The following is a 16,841-nucleotide window of genomic DNA, read 5'->3' as shown; positions in this document are numbered from 1 at the left end:
GTATCGGGGGATAGGGCCTGCCCAGCGCAAACTACGGTAAAATAATAATAATAATATTGCCTTTATTATTTCATAACCAAAAACTCAACATAACTTATATATTCGAGTATCAATTGAAATATAGGGCGAAGTTCATCGTCCGTAACAAAATAGGTACATCACGAAAAATGTTCTTCCACTTATCTAATGAGTGAATTGATGACATGAAAGAGAAACGTTTTTTCATGTTATTGGTTGATTGAATAAAGATATATTTTCAATAAGAAATCAATATCCAATGTATTCCGTATGGATATGAAATTAATAATTCGTATTGGTTTGTTTTGCTTCAAAGGCCCTAAAAATGTTCCTTGTACACTACACTGAAGTATGTATTGAGATTTTAACAAGACTCAGCTTCACAAACCATATGGATGTATCTACAATTATGAATTCTTCAATAACTTCAGGTAAGATAAATAGGTATGTAATTAATCATCTAGTATTTTTTGACTACCTTTCTTCAACAACTTTGCGTACACGTTTACTCTACAAAAGAGCTAATTCTTATTTAAATGTTTTACAACAATTTTAAACTTACCGATCACTGTTTTCAACTTGACAGAACACATCATGAAATCATCGAAGTTGATTTGACCTCGTTTACTTCCATATCTGTGCATAAGTACATTAAGAACTTTGTTGTTCAATCGATAGCCAGCAGAATGTAAGGCTTCTCTCAGTTCAAATCCACTAAATGTACCAGATTTGTCTGTGTCATACATTTCCCAAACATTCTGAAAAATAAAGTATCCATTTAGTTGTAGGTAATTTTCATAACTTAGGACCTTAATATAGAGTGTAATGAATCTGAAGCCGCCACTGACCGATACGCCAGCCGGCTCATCGAACAAACACATGACATCACCGCGAAAGAATGCAGTCGGGAATCGCCGGTAAAATTCTAGGACCGAACCGACTACAGATTTCTAGAAAGGACCGTTACCGATACAAGCACGTCTTCCCGACCCAAGAGGGCAGTTCAGAAAGTGAATCGAGCGGCTAAACAAGAAATTCAAATAGTGGAATTAAATTAAATAAATTAGTTTGTGATTAGTGAAATATTGTTGGAAATAAATTTGTTGAAGACAAGTTAATTTATTAATTTGTTACGAAAGGTTTGCCTAGAAAATATTTCAAAACAAAACTGAGAAGCATTATTAGAAAGAAAAATTAATGAATACTACAACTGCATTTACTTTTCGCGAATATCGTTCATCAGTTGTTATAATACACATTTCAATGTGGAAATATTATGACGAATTTCAGCCTTTTTATATTGATATTGTCTGATCCCATTAGCGGAAGAATTCTTTCACCGTATAATGAAAAAAGACCAAACAGTGACAGTATATCGCCTTAGGTTATATAATGGTGACAATTGGTGATATTCTGCAACAACCTCGAGGATCGGGACTTTCAAATTCCGAGACCAAATGATGATTCATCGTGTTTCGCAAGGATGCTTTAATGAATGCATCAGTCATATTCCCTCGATAGTCTATGCACGTGATGCTTTCGAACCGACAATATATAACTACTGTTGTATATTTCTTACCAGCCACCTTCAGTGCTATCCCTCAAGAGCGTCGTATGACATTACTAAGGAAACACTTTTTCTTCTCCAGAAAAAAAAATGTTGTCTCTCGACACACGTTTCTCTAACCAAGTTAGCATCATTAGAAACATTAACATAGATTGTAACGAATAGTTTCAGTCATATCGCTATATAGCCAAGTTAGCATCGTCAGGAGATGGCTTTAGTTGCTGAATTTTTACCAAAAAACATACCAAAAAGTGCATATAAGAACTGCTTCGAGGATTGGAAAAAACGCTGGCAAAAGTGTATTATTTCTGAAGGTGACTACTTTGGAGCGGAAAAAATATAAATTGATAAATGAATGAATATTTTTTGAGAAAATGAAAATTCAGGGTGTTAGTACCGATTGAGTCTGCTATTAAATCTTGCAAATATATTGGAAATACTGGTCGGATAAAAATGACAATAGATAGATGTTAAATCACGACGACTTCCAAGTTTACAATATACGTAGACCTGTAAAGTCATAAATTATTTTGGAGTAGAAATATATTTTGAATACAAAAAATTACTAACTCATTAGTAATCTAGGCGTTATGTTATAATGGATGGGAAGTATGTACATATATCATCAAGACGTTTCACTTTGTTGGAAAACATTTGTCGAAAATAGTATTTTGCAGTTGATAAATTTTATTTTGTCATTCATTAGTCTTTCAATTTTTAGTATCTAACCTTCCACTGTAGGATTGAAGACCACAAATTCTTGAACTCTTGATAACCCAATTTTCCGGATCGATCAGTATCCAACATGGCAACCATACTTCGGCAAATATCTTTCGAAAATCCCTCAAATTTCATTTCTAAAAAAAATAAAATATGTTCATATAGATTCGAAACCTATAGAGATCAATACATGCATATATTGACATTTTTCTATAATCACAAGCTGGTGGAGGGAGAAAAGAGCATGCACTGTCACCAACTATCATTGATATTTGTGAGTTGTGAGTTGTTTAAAAAAGTGTGAAATGTACGTATAGGAGAAGCTGAAAGAAACGCTTGTAGCCAGGTTACTAGTTTTCCTAAAATTTTGTATTTTTGTTTTCAGTGTTCAATATTTGGGAGTAGCATCGAACACGAATATATCACGTATAGAATTGAAAAAATACATCTATGAATATACACATGCTGACCTACCAGAAAATATGCCCTGTGAGGTAGTTTGTTCTGGTATTGTACCTTTGCACAATGTACCACACAATATGCCCACAAGAATTGTGAATACATTTTTACCCCCTTCTTGAATTCGGATTGGTGGAGCTACATTTGCTCCATTCACCTCAGGCTTGTGGATTGGTTTACCGATGTCCTTTATTTCAATCAGTTCTAATGAAAAAACATCAAAATTGATATTCTGTTGGGATGAAAGATATATTTAAAGTCAACTCAGACATAAAACTTCAAGTAGAAATTAATTGAAAAGTGCTTTGGTATTCACAAACTTTCCTCAAGCTATCCAATCAGGTTTTTTCATATGGTGACAGGTGTCGTAGATGAAGTTTTTAAGAAAAGTATGAATTTGAAAAATATTGATGCAAATCATGCCCTTAGGAAAAAACGTCGCCCGCCGCTGGTTACAGAGAATTTAGACTGTTATTTTTTATTGTCGATGGTTGGCTGTTCTTGTTTATTATCTCACTGGTTCTAGGAAGAGTTATTATAGGTATATACCTCTACTAATTTGTATTAGCTATCGTGTTTCCTGTTTTCCAGTTTGTAATATTTTCACTTGTGAACGTATTCATAATCCAGATTTATATATGTAAAATTGCAACAATACATACCGGTTATACCGAATACATACAATTTTGCGCAAAATGTGATTTTTTATACCCGAGGGGTGGTGGTTGGAATTTTTTTGTCGATTATGATTATTCTGGTCGAGATTCATATATGGTAGACCCGACCTGCAAGAATTTCTGCCGACCTGCAAGGTTTATATTCAAATTTATGAGAAATTTGTTTTTTTTAAACGGAGATTTTAAATTCCTAATGTCGGAAATGATTGATTTGATTGATTTCCTCATCTGGGAGTCCTGACATTCATACAGAATTACAAAGGCAATGTTCACTTAGAACAATTTGCTGACCTGCAAAATAGTTCTTGTCGAAGCGTCTATTCATTCATTTGTGTTTTCTTTGCCTTTTACACACTTTTCCAACTCAACAAGAAAGAGAGAGAGAAATTTCAAGTCATAAGTTGTTTTGTGTTTTATTTACGATAAAGAACACCTGTTCTTTACCATAAACCAACCACAAAACACTCTTGAATTTTGATTTATTATAGTGTTTGATATTGAAAGAAATCGGTGTGAATGCGATGCTTATTTTTCGATTTGCGATTCGCACAAAAAATGCGTATATTCCACTGAACCCCTTTTCAATTTCAATGGAATATTCGGGTAAGCATGAAATGGCCTTGGATTACAAGAAAACAATGCTCAACACGTACCATAATGTCAAAAACCGCAAAGTATCCAAGGAACAATGAAGATCAAAAATCTACATTGAGACACAAGGTCATAACTTATATGAATCGAACCATCCTTTCCACCGGTTGTTACAGGTAGTACACCTGTTTAATAAAACAGGTGTTACGACGTTGCCAAATTGAGACATGAAAAATAAATTACTTCTAGATTGAAGTTCTAATTCAGAAAAAAAAATATATCTTTGATATATTTGTTGACCCCTGAATACACGGACTCCAATTTTTTTAATACTAGAAAGAATAGTGTTCTTGCCCCGACCCCGATCCAACAGAACATTTTATGATCTTATTGACTCTTGTACCATTGGTTGTACTGTTGACTGTTACTGCGGCAACCGCTTTCAATTTTCAGTGTCAACAATAGAAATTAGGTGGTTTTTAAAATGTTGACTCTAGCGTTTGAATTAAAATCGAATGTTTACTTTTATTTGAATTTGTCACTGACATCAGATTTTATTTTACATCTGCAAAGAGAACAAATTCAAAAACCCTTCTGAAAATGAATCTGAAATAGTTGGAAACAAACTGAAATTATGAGGTCTATTCCTAAGTGGGTTGATAAAATCCAGGACAGTGATAAACTGGGACAAAGGTATGTCAGAAAAGTGAAATAATCTAATTTCAACAATTTATTTCAGCTTGTCTACTTTTCTGTAATATATAGAGAAATAGAAACTTTCAAAGAAAGATAGTAACATTGAACAAATATTATTCATCAAAAAACTGCATAGTATAATAAATGGTATGATAAACATTGTATATACTCCAGGTTTCAAAGTGGGCCCAGGATTTTGGTTGAAAATACTTGTTTTTAGATAGATTGTGGGATGATTCATTTGAATCCTTGTAGTCAGGATAATTGTGACTTGGAATCAAAAAGGTTGAATATAAATATTAGGTAGTCTCATTACTGTTGAACAAATTTGTTTTTATTAACCAAGACTTGGGATTAAAGCACATCAAAGGAAACAAAATGATCAGTCAAGATAATTCCCAGTTGTGATAGACCCCTACTGAGTGTAAAACAGTAGGTATAATTTGAAATGCAGTAACTTTTGTAATTCAACTGATATAAGGTTTCTTCAAGATATTCATCCCAACCAAACACAAAGGGCATGAAAATACACAGAAAAATTAGAATATAGTATTCAAGTTCTTCAAATACTGTTACGAGTTGAAAACAAATTGAAAAGGAAAAACATCTGTAGATGTACTAGTTTCAGATATGTTCCTTTTTCCAGTTTGTGTTCAAAAGAAACATCTGTTAATGATTTACAGATTTCTCTGAATAATTTTCATCAATACTTGTTAACAATTAATCATTTGAAAGTTTCCTATTATTTATATATTAATGAAAAACTAAAAATCCAAAAGTGAACACATCCAAACATCAATTTCCCAAAAATCGTATTTTTTTTGTAGTATCTACGATTTGTGCTTCAACCCTGATGGCACTCAATTAATCGTAGCTGGTGGTAACCATGTGTTAGTTTATAATACCACTGATGGAAGCCTTATACAGCTTTTGAAAGGTCACAAAGACAAAGTTCATACAATTTCTTATGCCAAAAATGGGGAAAAATTTGCCAGTGGTAGTGCTGACAAGACTGTGATAATATGGTCCAACAAACTGGAAGGGTTGCTCAAGTATAGTCATAATGACTCAGTTCAGTGCCTGGCTTTCAATCCCCTGTCGCACCAACTGGCTTCATGTTCTTTGTCAGATTTTGCTTTTTGGAGCACTGAACAGAAGGCTGTTCAGAAACACAAAACAAATGTAAGGATCAATTCATGTTCCTGGACTAATGATGGCCAGTATTTAGCTCTGGGATTGAATAATGGTGTAATATCAATTCGTAATAAATTAGGAGAAGAAAAAAGCAAAATAGAATGTACAAATAACTCAGCAATATGGGCTTTGAGTTGGAGCACAAATAAAGAAGATCAAACAGATACTCTGTGTGTAACTGACTGGAGCAAAACGTTGGCATTCTATACACTTGGAGGGAAATTAATTGGTAAAGAAAGAAATCTGGGATATGAGGCTCTGAAAGTCAAATACTTCCCGCACGGAAGTTTCATTTTGATCGGAGGGTTAAATAAAGCTTGCAGTATGTATACAAAAGAAGGTATCAAGCTGGGAGTGATTGGTGATACACAAAATGCTTGGGTTTGGTGCTGTGAAGCACATCCTAGTGGGAATTTTGTGGTGAGTAGTTTGAAATGTTTCTTAAAAATCATGATGTACCTGCTTGTGGGGGAGTTTCATTAGTGGGCTTCTTTAAATATTTGCCTCTTTCATTTAGACCTCAAATTTTCTCAAATATTTAAGTGGAGAAAGAAGAGTTCTTGTATGATTTAACAGATTCACATGTAGACTATGTTTCATCTTCCAAACAAGAGTAACAGTTCTGAAAGATTCTTTTTGAAAATTTAAAAAGAATACTAACAATTATCAAATCTATAGGAACATATATTCTATATTAATATAATGTACATAATGAAATGGTAGATAAGGGAAAGTAAGATAAATTAGAGTGTTTTCAATTCTTACTATAATTCAAAATGGGTTAATGTTTCAGAAGTCTTTCATGGGTAATATTTCTATGTACAAAACGTGGTTCAGGACTGCCTGACTATGTCATCTCTAAATTACTAATTCTGTAAGTAATTTCATTCGTAATTTGGTTAACAAGTTATTTGTAAAAAGTGAAATATCACGAAGAATATTTACATTGTATTAATTTACATAGTGACAAACAAAAAATAATTTGCATAAAATTGGCTCTATGAAATCAACTTGTCTGTTCTTACGCAGATTCCTAAGAGACAAGTAACAGAATGAATCATATACTTTTTTGGCAGAATTAAGACCTTGTTAGAATTACTTGAAAGAGTGTGTAACTATTTATTTATTTATTTAGCGGGTAACCCCAAATTTTTATACAATATATTAACCTTAGAAAGTTAACTATTCTAGTATCTATATATCTAATAAATCAACCTACATAGAGAAAATTTAAATAAAATTGTGATAAAAAAATAGTCTTATAAATATCTAGACCACCTAGAGTATATCTAAGAGTGCTCTGAGAGATGTGAAAAAAATCAATATTGGTCCCATTGGCATTCAATAGAATTCTGGACAAAGGAGAATGTTTTCCATAATTATGGAACATATTATGATCTATTGACCATATTTTATTCACCATATATAAAATTTTTAATTATGTGATGTAATCTGCAATGATTTTTCAGGCTGTGGGTTGTGAAGATGGAACTATTGCCTACTATCAGCTGGTATTCAATATGGTACATGGTCTATACAAAGAAAGATATGCTTTTCGTGAAAACATGACTGATATTATCATACAACATTTGATCACTGAACAAAAGGTTAGGATCAAGTGTCGAGATCTCATTAAGAAAATTGCAATTTATACGGATCGATTAGCAGTAGGTACCAAAAATGACATTTCATTTCAACTAAGACTCATTAAACATTTGAAACTCGTAAAATATTGGGTTTCAGTTTCAAATAAAAAGAGTTGATTTTTCCTTTGAGTTACTATAGAAAGAGTATTTGAAACTTGAATAAGATTTTTCAATAGTGACACTTTTCTAGGTTCAGCTGCCTGAAAGAGTAGTAATCTATGAACTCTACTCAAAGGACGCCAACGATATGCACTACAGAGCTAAAGAAAAAATCACCCAAAAACTTGACTGTAGTCTATTAGTGGTATGCTCTGATCATTTAGTTATCTGTCAGGAAAAGACACTACAAAGTATGCGTTTTTCTGGAGAAAAGGAAAAAGAATGGAATTTTGAAAGTCCTATCAGATACATAAAAAATATTGGAGGACCTTCAGGCAAAGAAGGATTACTTTTAGGCTTGAAAAATGGTCAAGTGTGGGAAGTTCATCTTGACAATATTTATCCTTTACTCAAGGTGAGGAACTCACTCATTTATGGTTTTATGCTGTACTATATAACCATCAAAACTTAACATTGTGAAAACATAATATATAGTAAAACCAATAATGATTGAGAGTAAAGCGCGTTGTCATATCTAAATTTTACGTTACCAGTTTTATAGCAGAATCAAAATATAGTAAGCAGTAGAGTTGTAGGTTGTGGCAAATTATAGATAATACACAATACTAGTACGATTAAAAGGTATTATTTATGACAAAAATCACTAATGAGCTTGTAATAAGTAATACTTATACATTTCCTGATTACTGATCAGTTAAAATTCATTGTTTTCTGTATAGTGTTAGATATTTATTACAACTAGTGGCAACGCTGTACGCAACGATATTTCTGTCTTTGTCACTTTACCATAACTTCCATCTCATCATTGCAGTCCTCACTAATGTACTTGCAGCCATGAGCGTATCATTGGTTTGTGAATTATACAGCGTGAATTGTACGTTTTACAGTTAAGTTAGTCAGCAATCGACGTGTTGTGATAACAATTGGTGAAAATAATAGTGCTAATAAGTGTTTAAGCGTTACATAATTATATTTCTACACCGTTCTCAAACTAGTCAAAAAATGGGAGACATGGTCGGGCCTTCCACGTCGAAAAAGGTGAAACGGTCGGAATCTTTTCAAGATTCTATATTGGAGTAAAACTTGTCATGATCAATATGTATTGAAAAATTGATAGATAGAAAACATATTTTGAGTTGCACTTGTAATCATATGCTACGTCTACTGTGAATTTATACACATATTATAAAAAACTATTTTTGGAAAATAAACCTTATGGCTTTCTATTTCTCCATCAAACAAAAAATGTGGGAAAGAAGAAGGAATAAATAATAAAAACTCTTTACAAACTGTGTACATCATACACAGAAGTTTCTTTCAGATAGAAACTGAAAGAAAAAGTTGGTCTGAAACAAATACTTCTTTGATGAATATGAACATTTAATTCCTTTTTTATTCGTTCGAACATTCGCAAAGAAATTGGAACAGATATAATTCACAGGAATGCTACACAACATAATATGTGAAAAAGATATTGATATTATTCTATTGAAAACACTCTCCACACCAGAACAAAACTACTGCTTGTCTATGCGTGTTACGTTAACCAAGTTAGCATCATCAGGAGATTTCACAAGATGAAAACACTGTCTTCTTTTTTCAAATTGAGTTGTATTTATGTAACATTTCCAGTTAAGGTTCCTATTATAAACATTTATGTTTTTGGGTTCAATAAATGATTGATTGATTGATTTCATTCTTAACATTATAACTTCATGTCACTGGAAGAGACAACTCCCCTCTTTTCATTTCATACGGTTAGTCATAGGAATTCAAGTCAAGAAAAGAATATTTTTGGGAGAATAGAAGGCCAAAAATTTTTTTCATCAAAAACAGCTCTTGCAAAGATATTTTCTTTTCAATTCGTATGAAACTACAATATTAAGAATATATAAATATAATAGTAATAATAGTTTATCAATGTATTCTATTTTTATGAGCCCAAAAAATTGACAAAAACAAAATAGAATAAAAAAATTATCAACTCATTATTTTTGAAAGGATGTAGATGTTTCAGGAACAAACTTCATTTGCATTTTCAAAACCAAACTACTTCTTAATCACTATTCAAAAAAATTGAATTTAATAATTTGTGGAACATTTGAAAATTCATCCATATCCATTGAGTTTCTCCAATTCACCATCATTGCATTAGAAAATGTATGTGAAGTTCTGGCTTTCGGTTAGACAGATAGCAGTTCCTAATATTCAATAAAAGTTTTTGGTTTTGTCTTTTTACATCTTCGGGAATATTTTCCACCAAACAACTTGATTCAATGATCAAATTTTCAACAGACTTATCTAAACACAATATAGTGCCTCTATTGTTCATTTGTCCATAGTTCGTGCTAGGAATCGCACATTGAAAGGTGTTTGCTAACCTCGTTAATCTCAACTCATTCAACTTTTTTACTTTTGAGAGTTGCCTTTATGCGGAGGGCAGCATGCTTAACTTGACTGAGATGAGTTTCTGACAAAAAATGACTTCTATGACAACAACACTGTTTCTGGATTGTTGTATTGTTAGAACTAGTATTTTGATATATTAAATTCTTATTTTAGGTGACAGCTAGTGAAGGAATCAGATGTATTGACTTGAGTCAGCAGAAGGAAAAATTAGCTGTAGTGGATGATAGCAGTTTATGTCAAATTTTCAATGCCAGAACAGGAGAATTAATTTTTCAGGAAGTCAATGCCAACAGTGTATCTTTCAATAACCTCTATGAAGATATGTTAGCATTTAGCGGGAACAATAGTCTGTCAATAAAAGTCAAGGATTTTCCGTCACATGTCCAAAAGTTGAGCGGGTTTGTGGTGGGACTGACAGGTTCAAAAGTGTTTTGCTTGAATGGATCCAATATGAATACTCTGGAAGTGCCACTCAGTAGCCCCATGTACCAATATATTGACAAGAAAATGTACCACGAGGCTTACAGAGTTGCTTGTCTCGGAATAACTGAAAGTGATTGGGAGGAGCTTGCTCATTCGGCATTGGAACATATGGAGTTCGAAGTAGCCAGACTTGCTTTCATCAAATTGCAAGATTTTCCCTATTTGGAATTAATTCAAGAACTACAGGTGTTACAACATAAAGGTCAGTTTACTTTCACTAAAAAAATTATGTGTTTTGGTATCCTCTTCGTTTCAAAGCATCACAATTTAATAAGTATTTTGTTAAAAAATATTACTGCAGTTTTATCCCAATACCAAACCGTTATTTTAACTCCAGTAATATTCATTACTACACCAAAGGTTCCAATCAATGCATCACAAGATATTTTGTTCATTTAACACCACGCATCACTTGATGAATCCTTTACATATAAATCTAGGTGCCAAGAACAATTACTATTGCACGATTTGTGAGAAGTTAACAGAAAAGTATCACTGTTACTATCTTCATTGCACAAGTCAATTCAATGCAGAGTGCAACAGACTGTTGGTTGACATTGGAAGTCACAGCATTCTAGAAATGGCCTCTGACTTTATGCCTCCAACTGTCAACTACGAACTGCCTTATTAAGTACTATTCCCGAGTAGAGAGGACTGGATCCTCTGGGAGAAGGAAATATTAAGAGCAGATAGTTGTTGGTTCACAGATGGATCAAAAACACCTTCCGGTTCTGGTGTAGATGTTTTTAGTCGCAGACCCAGGACAGAGTTATCTACCTGCCTAGAAACTTATGCGACTGTATTTCAAGCGGAAATTTACGCTATTGAATTGTGTGCGGAGAGATTGGATAAATCCAACCTCACTCACAAGTCAATAAAAATATTCTCGGACAGTCAATCGGCATTGGAAGCTTCTGGCTCCTACCGAGCAACGTCTAAATTGGTAGCAAACTGTCAAAAACGACTCTCCTCGATAGGAAGACTTAACAGATTGGCTCTGGTCTGGATTCCTGTCCATACTGGTCTGGAAGGCAATGAAGCTGCTGACTCTCTTGCAAAGGAGGGTTGTGCAAGCGGCTTCATCGGACCAGCACCTGTCATTGGCATCGCTTTGGGCTTCGCCAAACAAACACTGAACACTTGAATGGCATGAAGATTTATGGACTTCTGGCAGAATCTTCCAGGAATGACTCACTCCAAGGCGTTTATTCACCCTTCGAAGCTTGATACCAAACAGTTGTTGGACTACAGTAGGGATGAACTACGACGTCTAACAGGCCTTCTTGAAGGTCGCTGTCATTTGAATCATCATATGCAGTGACTCAGACTGTCGGAAGACAGTGTGTGTCGCCTCTATTTGGAAAATGATGAAACAGCAGAGCATGTACTTTGTGCCTGCCCCGCTGGGGACCGAATCAGGTTCTTAGAGTTCGGCAGATCCGTACTCTCACCATCTGACCTGAAAGACCACTCATCATACAAACTAATCGGCTTCGTTAAGAAGCTGGGTTTATTTGGCCGAGTGTGAATAGGTGTGAGCCACAATAAACCCTTGTGGTAGTCCGCCTCTCTTGTTGATAGGTTGCTATTGGTCAAAGTGTTACTACCTGTTAATGACATATTTATTCCCGCTGTACCTGTTAGCCGGTTGTTATTGGTCGCTGTATTAATACTTGACTTATTAATGAGTGACCTATCGTCTATATGAGTCATAACATTGCATTGCGCTGTTGCCACGGCCTTCAAACCCGAATGAAGATAATAACACTGAAATTCTCGGTCCGAAAGCCTTAAACCAATTTATCAGAGAAGTGTCAACTATCAATAAATCTTTTGAAAATTTCAATTTTTCACTTAAAACCCCTTTGTGACTAATACAGGCAAAAATTATTCATAAACTAGTGAAAAATTTATTGGAACTTATTTTTTACCATTGCATAATACTGATGTATAACTTTTGTAAAACCCGGGATTTATAAAACAACTTTTTCACAGAAACAAAAGTAACAATAGACGTTTAAATTAAATAATGAAAGAAAAATGAAATCACATATTAGAAAATCTGTGTTTGAAAAATACCGATTAAAATCTGTTTTTACATTAACCAGCTGTCGCACCTCTACGAACGACAACCCTCAGAACTCGAAACATGTGCGAGCTAAGGACTATCGAGGTCTTACCTTTTAACGTGTGATTCCTAATACGGGTTGGACGATAGCAAGTGAAAATACAATGCAGCTTGAAATGAAATTTCTTACAAACATATGGTCTAGGAATGGGCCAGTGTTTGAAAAAAAATATCATGTGCAGTTGATTTTTCAGAAGATATGTACGACATTTTCACTTCTATTGCCAAAGACCGATTGTCTGAAATTGTTGGTATATTTCAAAGCTTTCGTTCAAATGTTAAGTTTACCTTAGAAAAAGTAAATGAGAAAAAATAGTTAAATTTCACTTCGACTGAAATTATGAATGTAACTAAGGAGAACAAAAAGGGCTGTTAGGCCGTGGTCAAATGCAACCTGAAGTACCAAACGTTTCTTCTGCTACTGCTGCGAGCATCATCAGTGGTAATTGCGTGTGTTGACTTTGAGATACAACTTTCGTCCTCACAGTCAATGCACATACCATTGATAATGTCTAACGCAGGGGCAGACCAAACGTTTGGTAATTCATGTTCCATTCGATCACAACCTACCAGTCCAGATTTTGATGTATTTAATCATGACTCCGACCGTGATATATCAGACTTACTAATATCTTCCTAAAATAATGCAATCAAATATCACAAGGTATACAAACCAAAAAGAAATATTTTTTATTTTCTTACCGTTTCCTGTCAAGATTATGTATACCATCTATTGATGGTATTTTCTTTATTTATTTATTTGAAAATAGGAAATCCTAATATAAATACAAGTCCAAAAAGGTAAAAATGGTATATAAAAAATATTAAAATAGTATAAAAATTATTCTAACAATAAAATACGTTCAAATAATATATAAATACAAGAAGCCAAAAAGCTAGAAATAGAAATGTGTTTCTGAGAATATTGTCCCATAACACAGAACAAATCAAATCAAAATGTCCTGACTAATAATACCCCACTTTTCAAAAATACATGTAATTGAAAATATTTCTTCTATTTTCAGAGAATTATTCAAAGGATATAATGCTAGCAGATATTTTTGCACATAAAGGCAAACTTAAAGAAGCTGCCAAACTATACCAAAAGTCCAGTCAAGAATTCAAAGCACTGACAATGTACACTGATCTTAGAATGTTTGACGAGGCACAGGATTATCTAGGCTCAAGTGACAACAGCGAGTTGATTCGTAAAAAAGCTGATTGGGCAAGAAATATCAATGAACACAAGGCCGCAGCTGATATGTATCTTTCTATAGGTGACATCCAAACAGCAATAGATATTTATGCCGAGAATGGTTGGACTGATCAACTAATAGATGTGAGCAGAAAATTGGACAAGTCAGATAAACCATTTCTTCTGAGTATAGCTCAGCATTTGAAACAATTGAATCAGTCTTCAGTAGCAGCAGAAATATATAGAAGACTTGGAGATAATGCGGCAGTTCTTCAACTTTACGTAGAAGGTAAAGAATGGTCGCAAGCATTTTCACTTGTTCAAAGTCAACCACAATATAATGCTATCGTATATGTGCCATACGCACAATGGTTGGCTGAAAGTGACAAATTTGTTCAGGCTCAAAAAGCCTTTCACAAAGCGGGAAAATTAGAAGAAGCTTTCAAAGTATTTGTTCAGCTGACAGATAATGCTGTGAGTGAATGTAGGTTTCAAGATGCTGGATACTATTATTGGATAACATCCAGGCAATATCTAGAACTATCTAGAGAAAACAACAATAAAACAGAGTATTACCTGAAACAATTTCATTTTAATGAGAAGTTGGCAGAGATATATTATGCATACAATACTATTCACAAGTACTTGGAGGAACCATTTACTTCTTACATGCCTGAAGCCCTTTTCAACATTTCAAGATTTTTGATGTCAGAAACTAACAAGCATGTAAAGGGTATTTCAAATTTTGCCATACTGTACACATTAGCCAAACAAGCAAGAAAGCTAGGCGCTAACAAACTTGCCAAGCAACTTCTAGACAAAATTCAAGGATTGAGGATTCCACAAAAGTTTCAAGAACAAGTTGAAATAGCCACCATATCTTCAAGAGCCAAACCCTTTAGCGATCCTGAAGAATTACTACCAATGTGCTACAGATGTTCCACTTACAATCCCTTGACTGCAAATTGTAATAACTGCACAAATTGTGGAGAGAAGTTTGTGTATTCCTTTGTGAGTTTTGAACTACTACCTTTGGTCGAATTCCAATTAGAGGAAGGAATAAGTGATGATGAAGCACTGAGATTATTAGAGACTCCACTTAAAGAGAAAACAGAAGATGTATGGAAAGAGAACATTTCTGAAAACCAGCAAACTTTGCAACTGGATAATTCTGAAGAGAACCATGATCCTTTTGCAACCAAGATTGCAAAGCAAAATGAATTTCATCCTGTTGTGGTAGGCCGAAAGATACTGCAGTCTCTTGATAAGACTAGTGTTCTGATATGCAGATGGCCTTCACCTCTGAAATGCCAATATTTTCGTAACTTGTTACCAGCTTTGCATATTACAATGTGCGAATCTTGCTTTAAATGTTTTCATGTAGACGATTTTGAACTGCAGATGCTCCAGAATGGACATTGTCCATTTTGCCGTTGGTCAAATGAAGGTGTCGGGTCAGATTCTGCTGACGAATTTCTAACTTGATTTAATTTTATGTGATCTCAGATTGTTTAAGCTTTAATAAACTCATTGCTGTAGTTAACTGTTTCATCTTTTGATTAGTTTCTAAATGAATTAAAAAAAACATAATAATACCACTTGAAAAAGTCAATAATATCTCAATTTTCAGCGTGATTTGGAGTCCTGGTTTGATAAAAAAAAGAAAGTTGGCTTAATAGAACTAAGAAACTGCCAGAGGCACACATATTTTTCAAAATACAGTACTCTCTCGCTAATCCGCCACCATAAAATCCGGACCATCGGCGAATTACTGGAAACGGCGGATTATAGTGTCTAGGAACAAAAAAATAAAAAACAGTAATTTTTCATTACTAGATAATCTACACAAGTGTAGGTGACCACTGAGCATTGCACTTCTATAGATTCTATTTCCATTATTCCTTATGTAACTATGTGTCTGTGTGTGTTAGTTATGAAATCAGGTTTGTTAATTGGTTTCCAACGCACAGACAGATATCTGGAAGTCTCTCAGAGGAATTTTAATCATATGAAAAATGTCTTCAAAAGGAATGGGTATAATATTGAAGTCAAATCTGAGTAAGCAATGCGTTTCAGGAAAGAGAATTGCCAAGACAACTCCATATAGGTCTGTCAATGAAATAGGCTTCTTGCCCCATGTTTGAAATATTATTGACCAGATTGGAAGAATTCTGAAGAAAAAACAATAATAAGTTAATGAAACCCATCAGAGATAGTCTAAGGTCAGCTAAGGACTAGTAAGGTTAGCTAAGGACCCCAGTGAGGCTTTAACAATACTAGGGGTGTCAACATGTCTCTTATAGCTGTGGATCGGTCTTCTTTCGAAGCACAAATAGAAGTGTAAGTACCCGACTCTCTGAACCCAGGAGAAATTGTTGCCTAGGACATTCCCACAAATCAGCTGTGGCAGAACATGCACTCAGAGAAGTTACCTGCATTATTGCGATTGGAGAGATGCAAGTGAGTACACTCTGGTTGGATGGAAGAGCAATATCTGCCTTGATTTATCATGTGCAGATGTTGAATTCTGCCATATGTTAGGTTAGGTTATTATCTATTGTACTGAGTAACCTTTCAATAAAAGCATTTATTATTATTACTACTTAAAGCTACTATTCAAGACTATATAAGAGGCCAACAGAAATTAAGAAACACAGACAATTTCAAGTGAGGGGAAAAGGAAATTAACATAAAATAAATCTGGTTGCCTGTGATAAATGATACAACTATAATTCCATTTAATGTAACTAATGGGAACGAAGTCATGCCTGCTACAGATAGAATTAAACTGAAAACCTAACCTTTGAATGCTATAGTATGTGGTGCGAGAACAACTAGAGCACACATTAAAACCTGTATTTCCAAAAAATAGCTGTCCAGCATATGCACTGTAACCTTAAATATAACGCAGCTCTACGAGCGCATATTACCTTCGGTA

The 16,841-nt window shown here is 34.1% G+C and overlaps 2 protein-coding genes across 5 annotated transcripts in view; one reads left to right on the top strand and one right to left on the bottom strand.

Annotated features, from left to right (window-relative positions):
- The window catches only part of LOC111515812 (calpain-A), a 91,590-nt gene that overhangs the window by 819 nt on the left and 73,930 nt on the right, over window positions 1–16,841 (bottom strand). For 2 of the 3 annotated variants that reach the window (XM_023172031.2, XM_023172014.2), the window contains 3 exons: window positions 2,780–2,968; window positions 2,315–2,442; window positions 581–776 (listed from right to left, as the gene is read on the bottom strand). In XM_023172031.2, the coding sequence (XP_023027799.2) occupies window positions 581–776; window positions 2,315–2,442; window positions 2,780–2,968 (513 nt within the window). The remainder of the gene's footprint in view (window positions 1–580; window positions 777–2,314; window positions 2,443–2,779; window positions 2,969–16,841) is intronic. The other variant, XM_023172020.2, reaches the window with a different exon arrangement.
- On the top strand, window positions 4,188–15,441 carry Oseg1 (intraflagellar transport protein Oseg1). Of its 2 annotated transcripts, XM_023172007.2 has the most exons (6): window positions 4,210–4,725; window positions 5,556–6,342; window positions 7,392–7,589; window positions 7,759–8,082; window positions 10,251–10,782; window positions 13,734–15,441. In XM_023172007.2, exons 1-6 carry the CDS (start codon window positions 4,667–4,669, stop codon window positions 15,386–15,388), a joined length of 3,555 nt encoding a protein of 1,184 aa, XP_023027775.2. In that variant the 5' UTR covers window positions 4,210–4,666; the 3' UTR covers window positions 15,389–15,441. The 2 variants fall into 2 exon arrangements, with proteins under 2 accessions (XP_074028064.1, XP_023027775.2); XM_074171963.1 differs by lacking the exon at window positions 7,392–7,589 and having other exon boundaries at window positions 4,188–4,725.

Source organism: Leptinotarsa decemlineata, unplaced genomic scaffold (assembly GCF_025532065.1).
Source record: "Leptinotarsa decemlineata unplaced genomic scaffold, Ldec_3_MD MMD2_tig00000035_RagTag_RagTag, whole genome shotgun sequence".
In the NCBI taxonomy this organism is placed as follows: Eukaryota; Metazoa; Arthropoda; class Insecta; order Coleoptera; family Chrysomelidae; genus Leptinotarsa; species Leptinotarsa decemlineata.
This window is presented reverse-complemented; position numbering and strand designations above follow the sequence as displayed.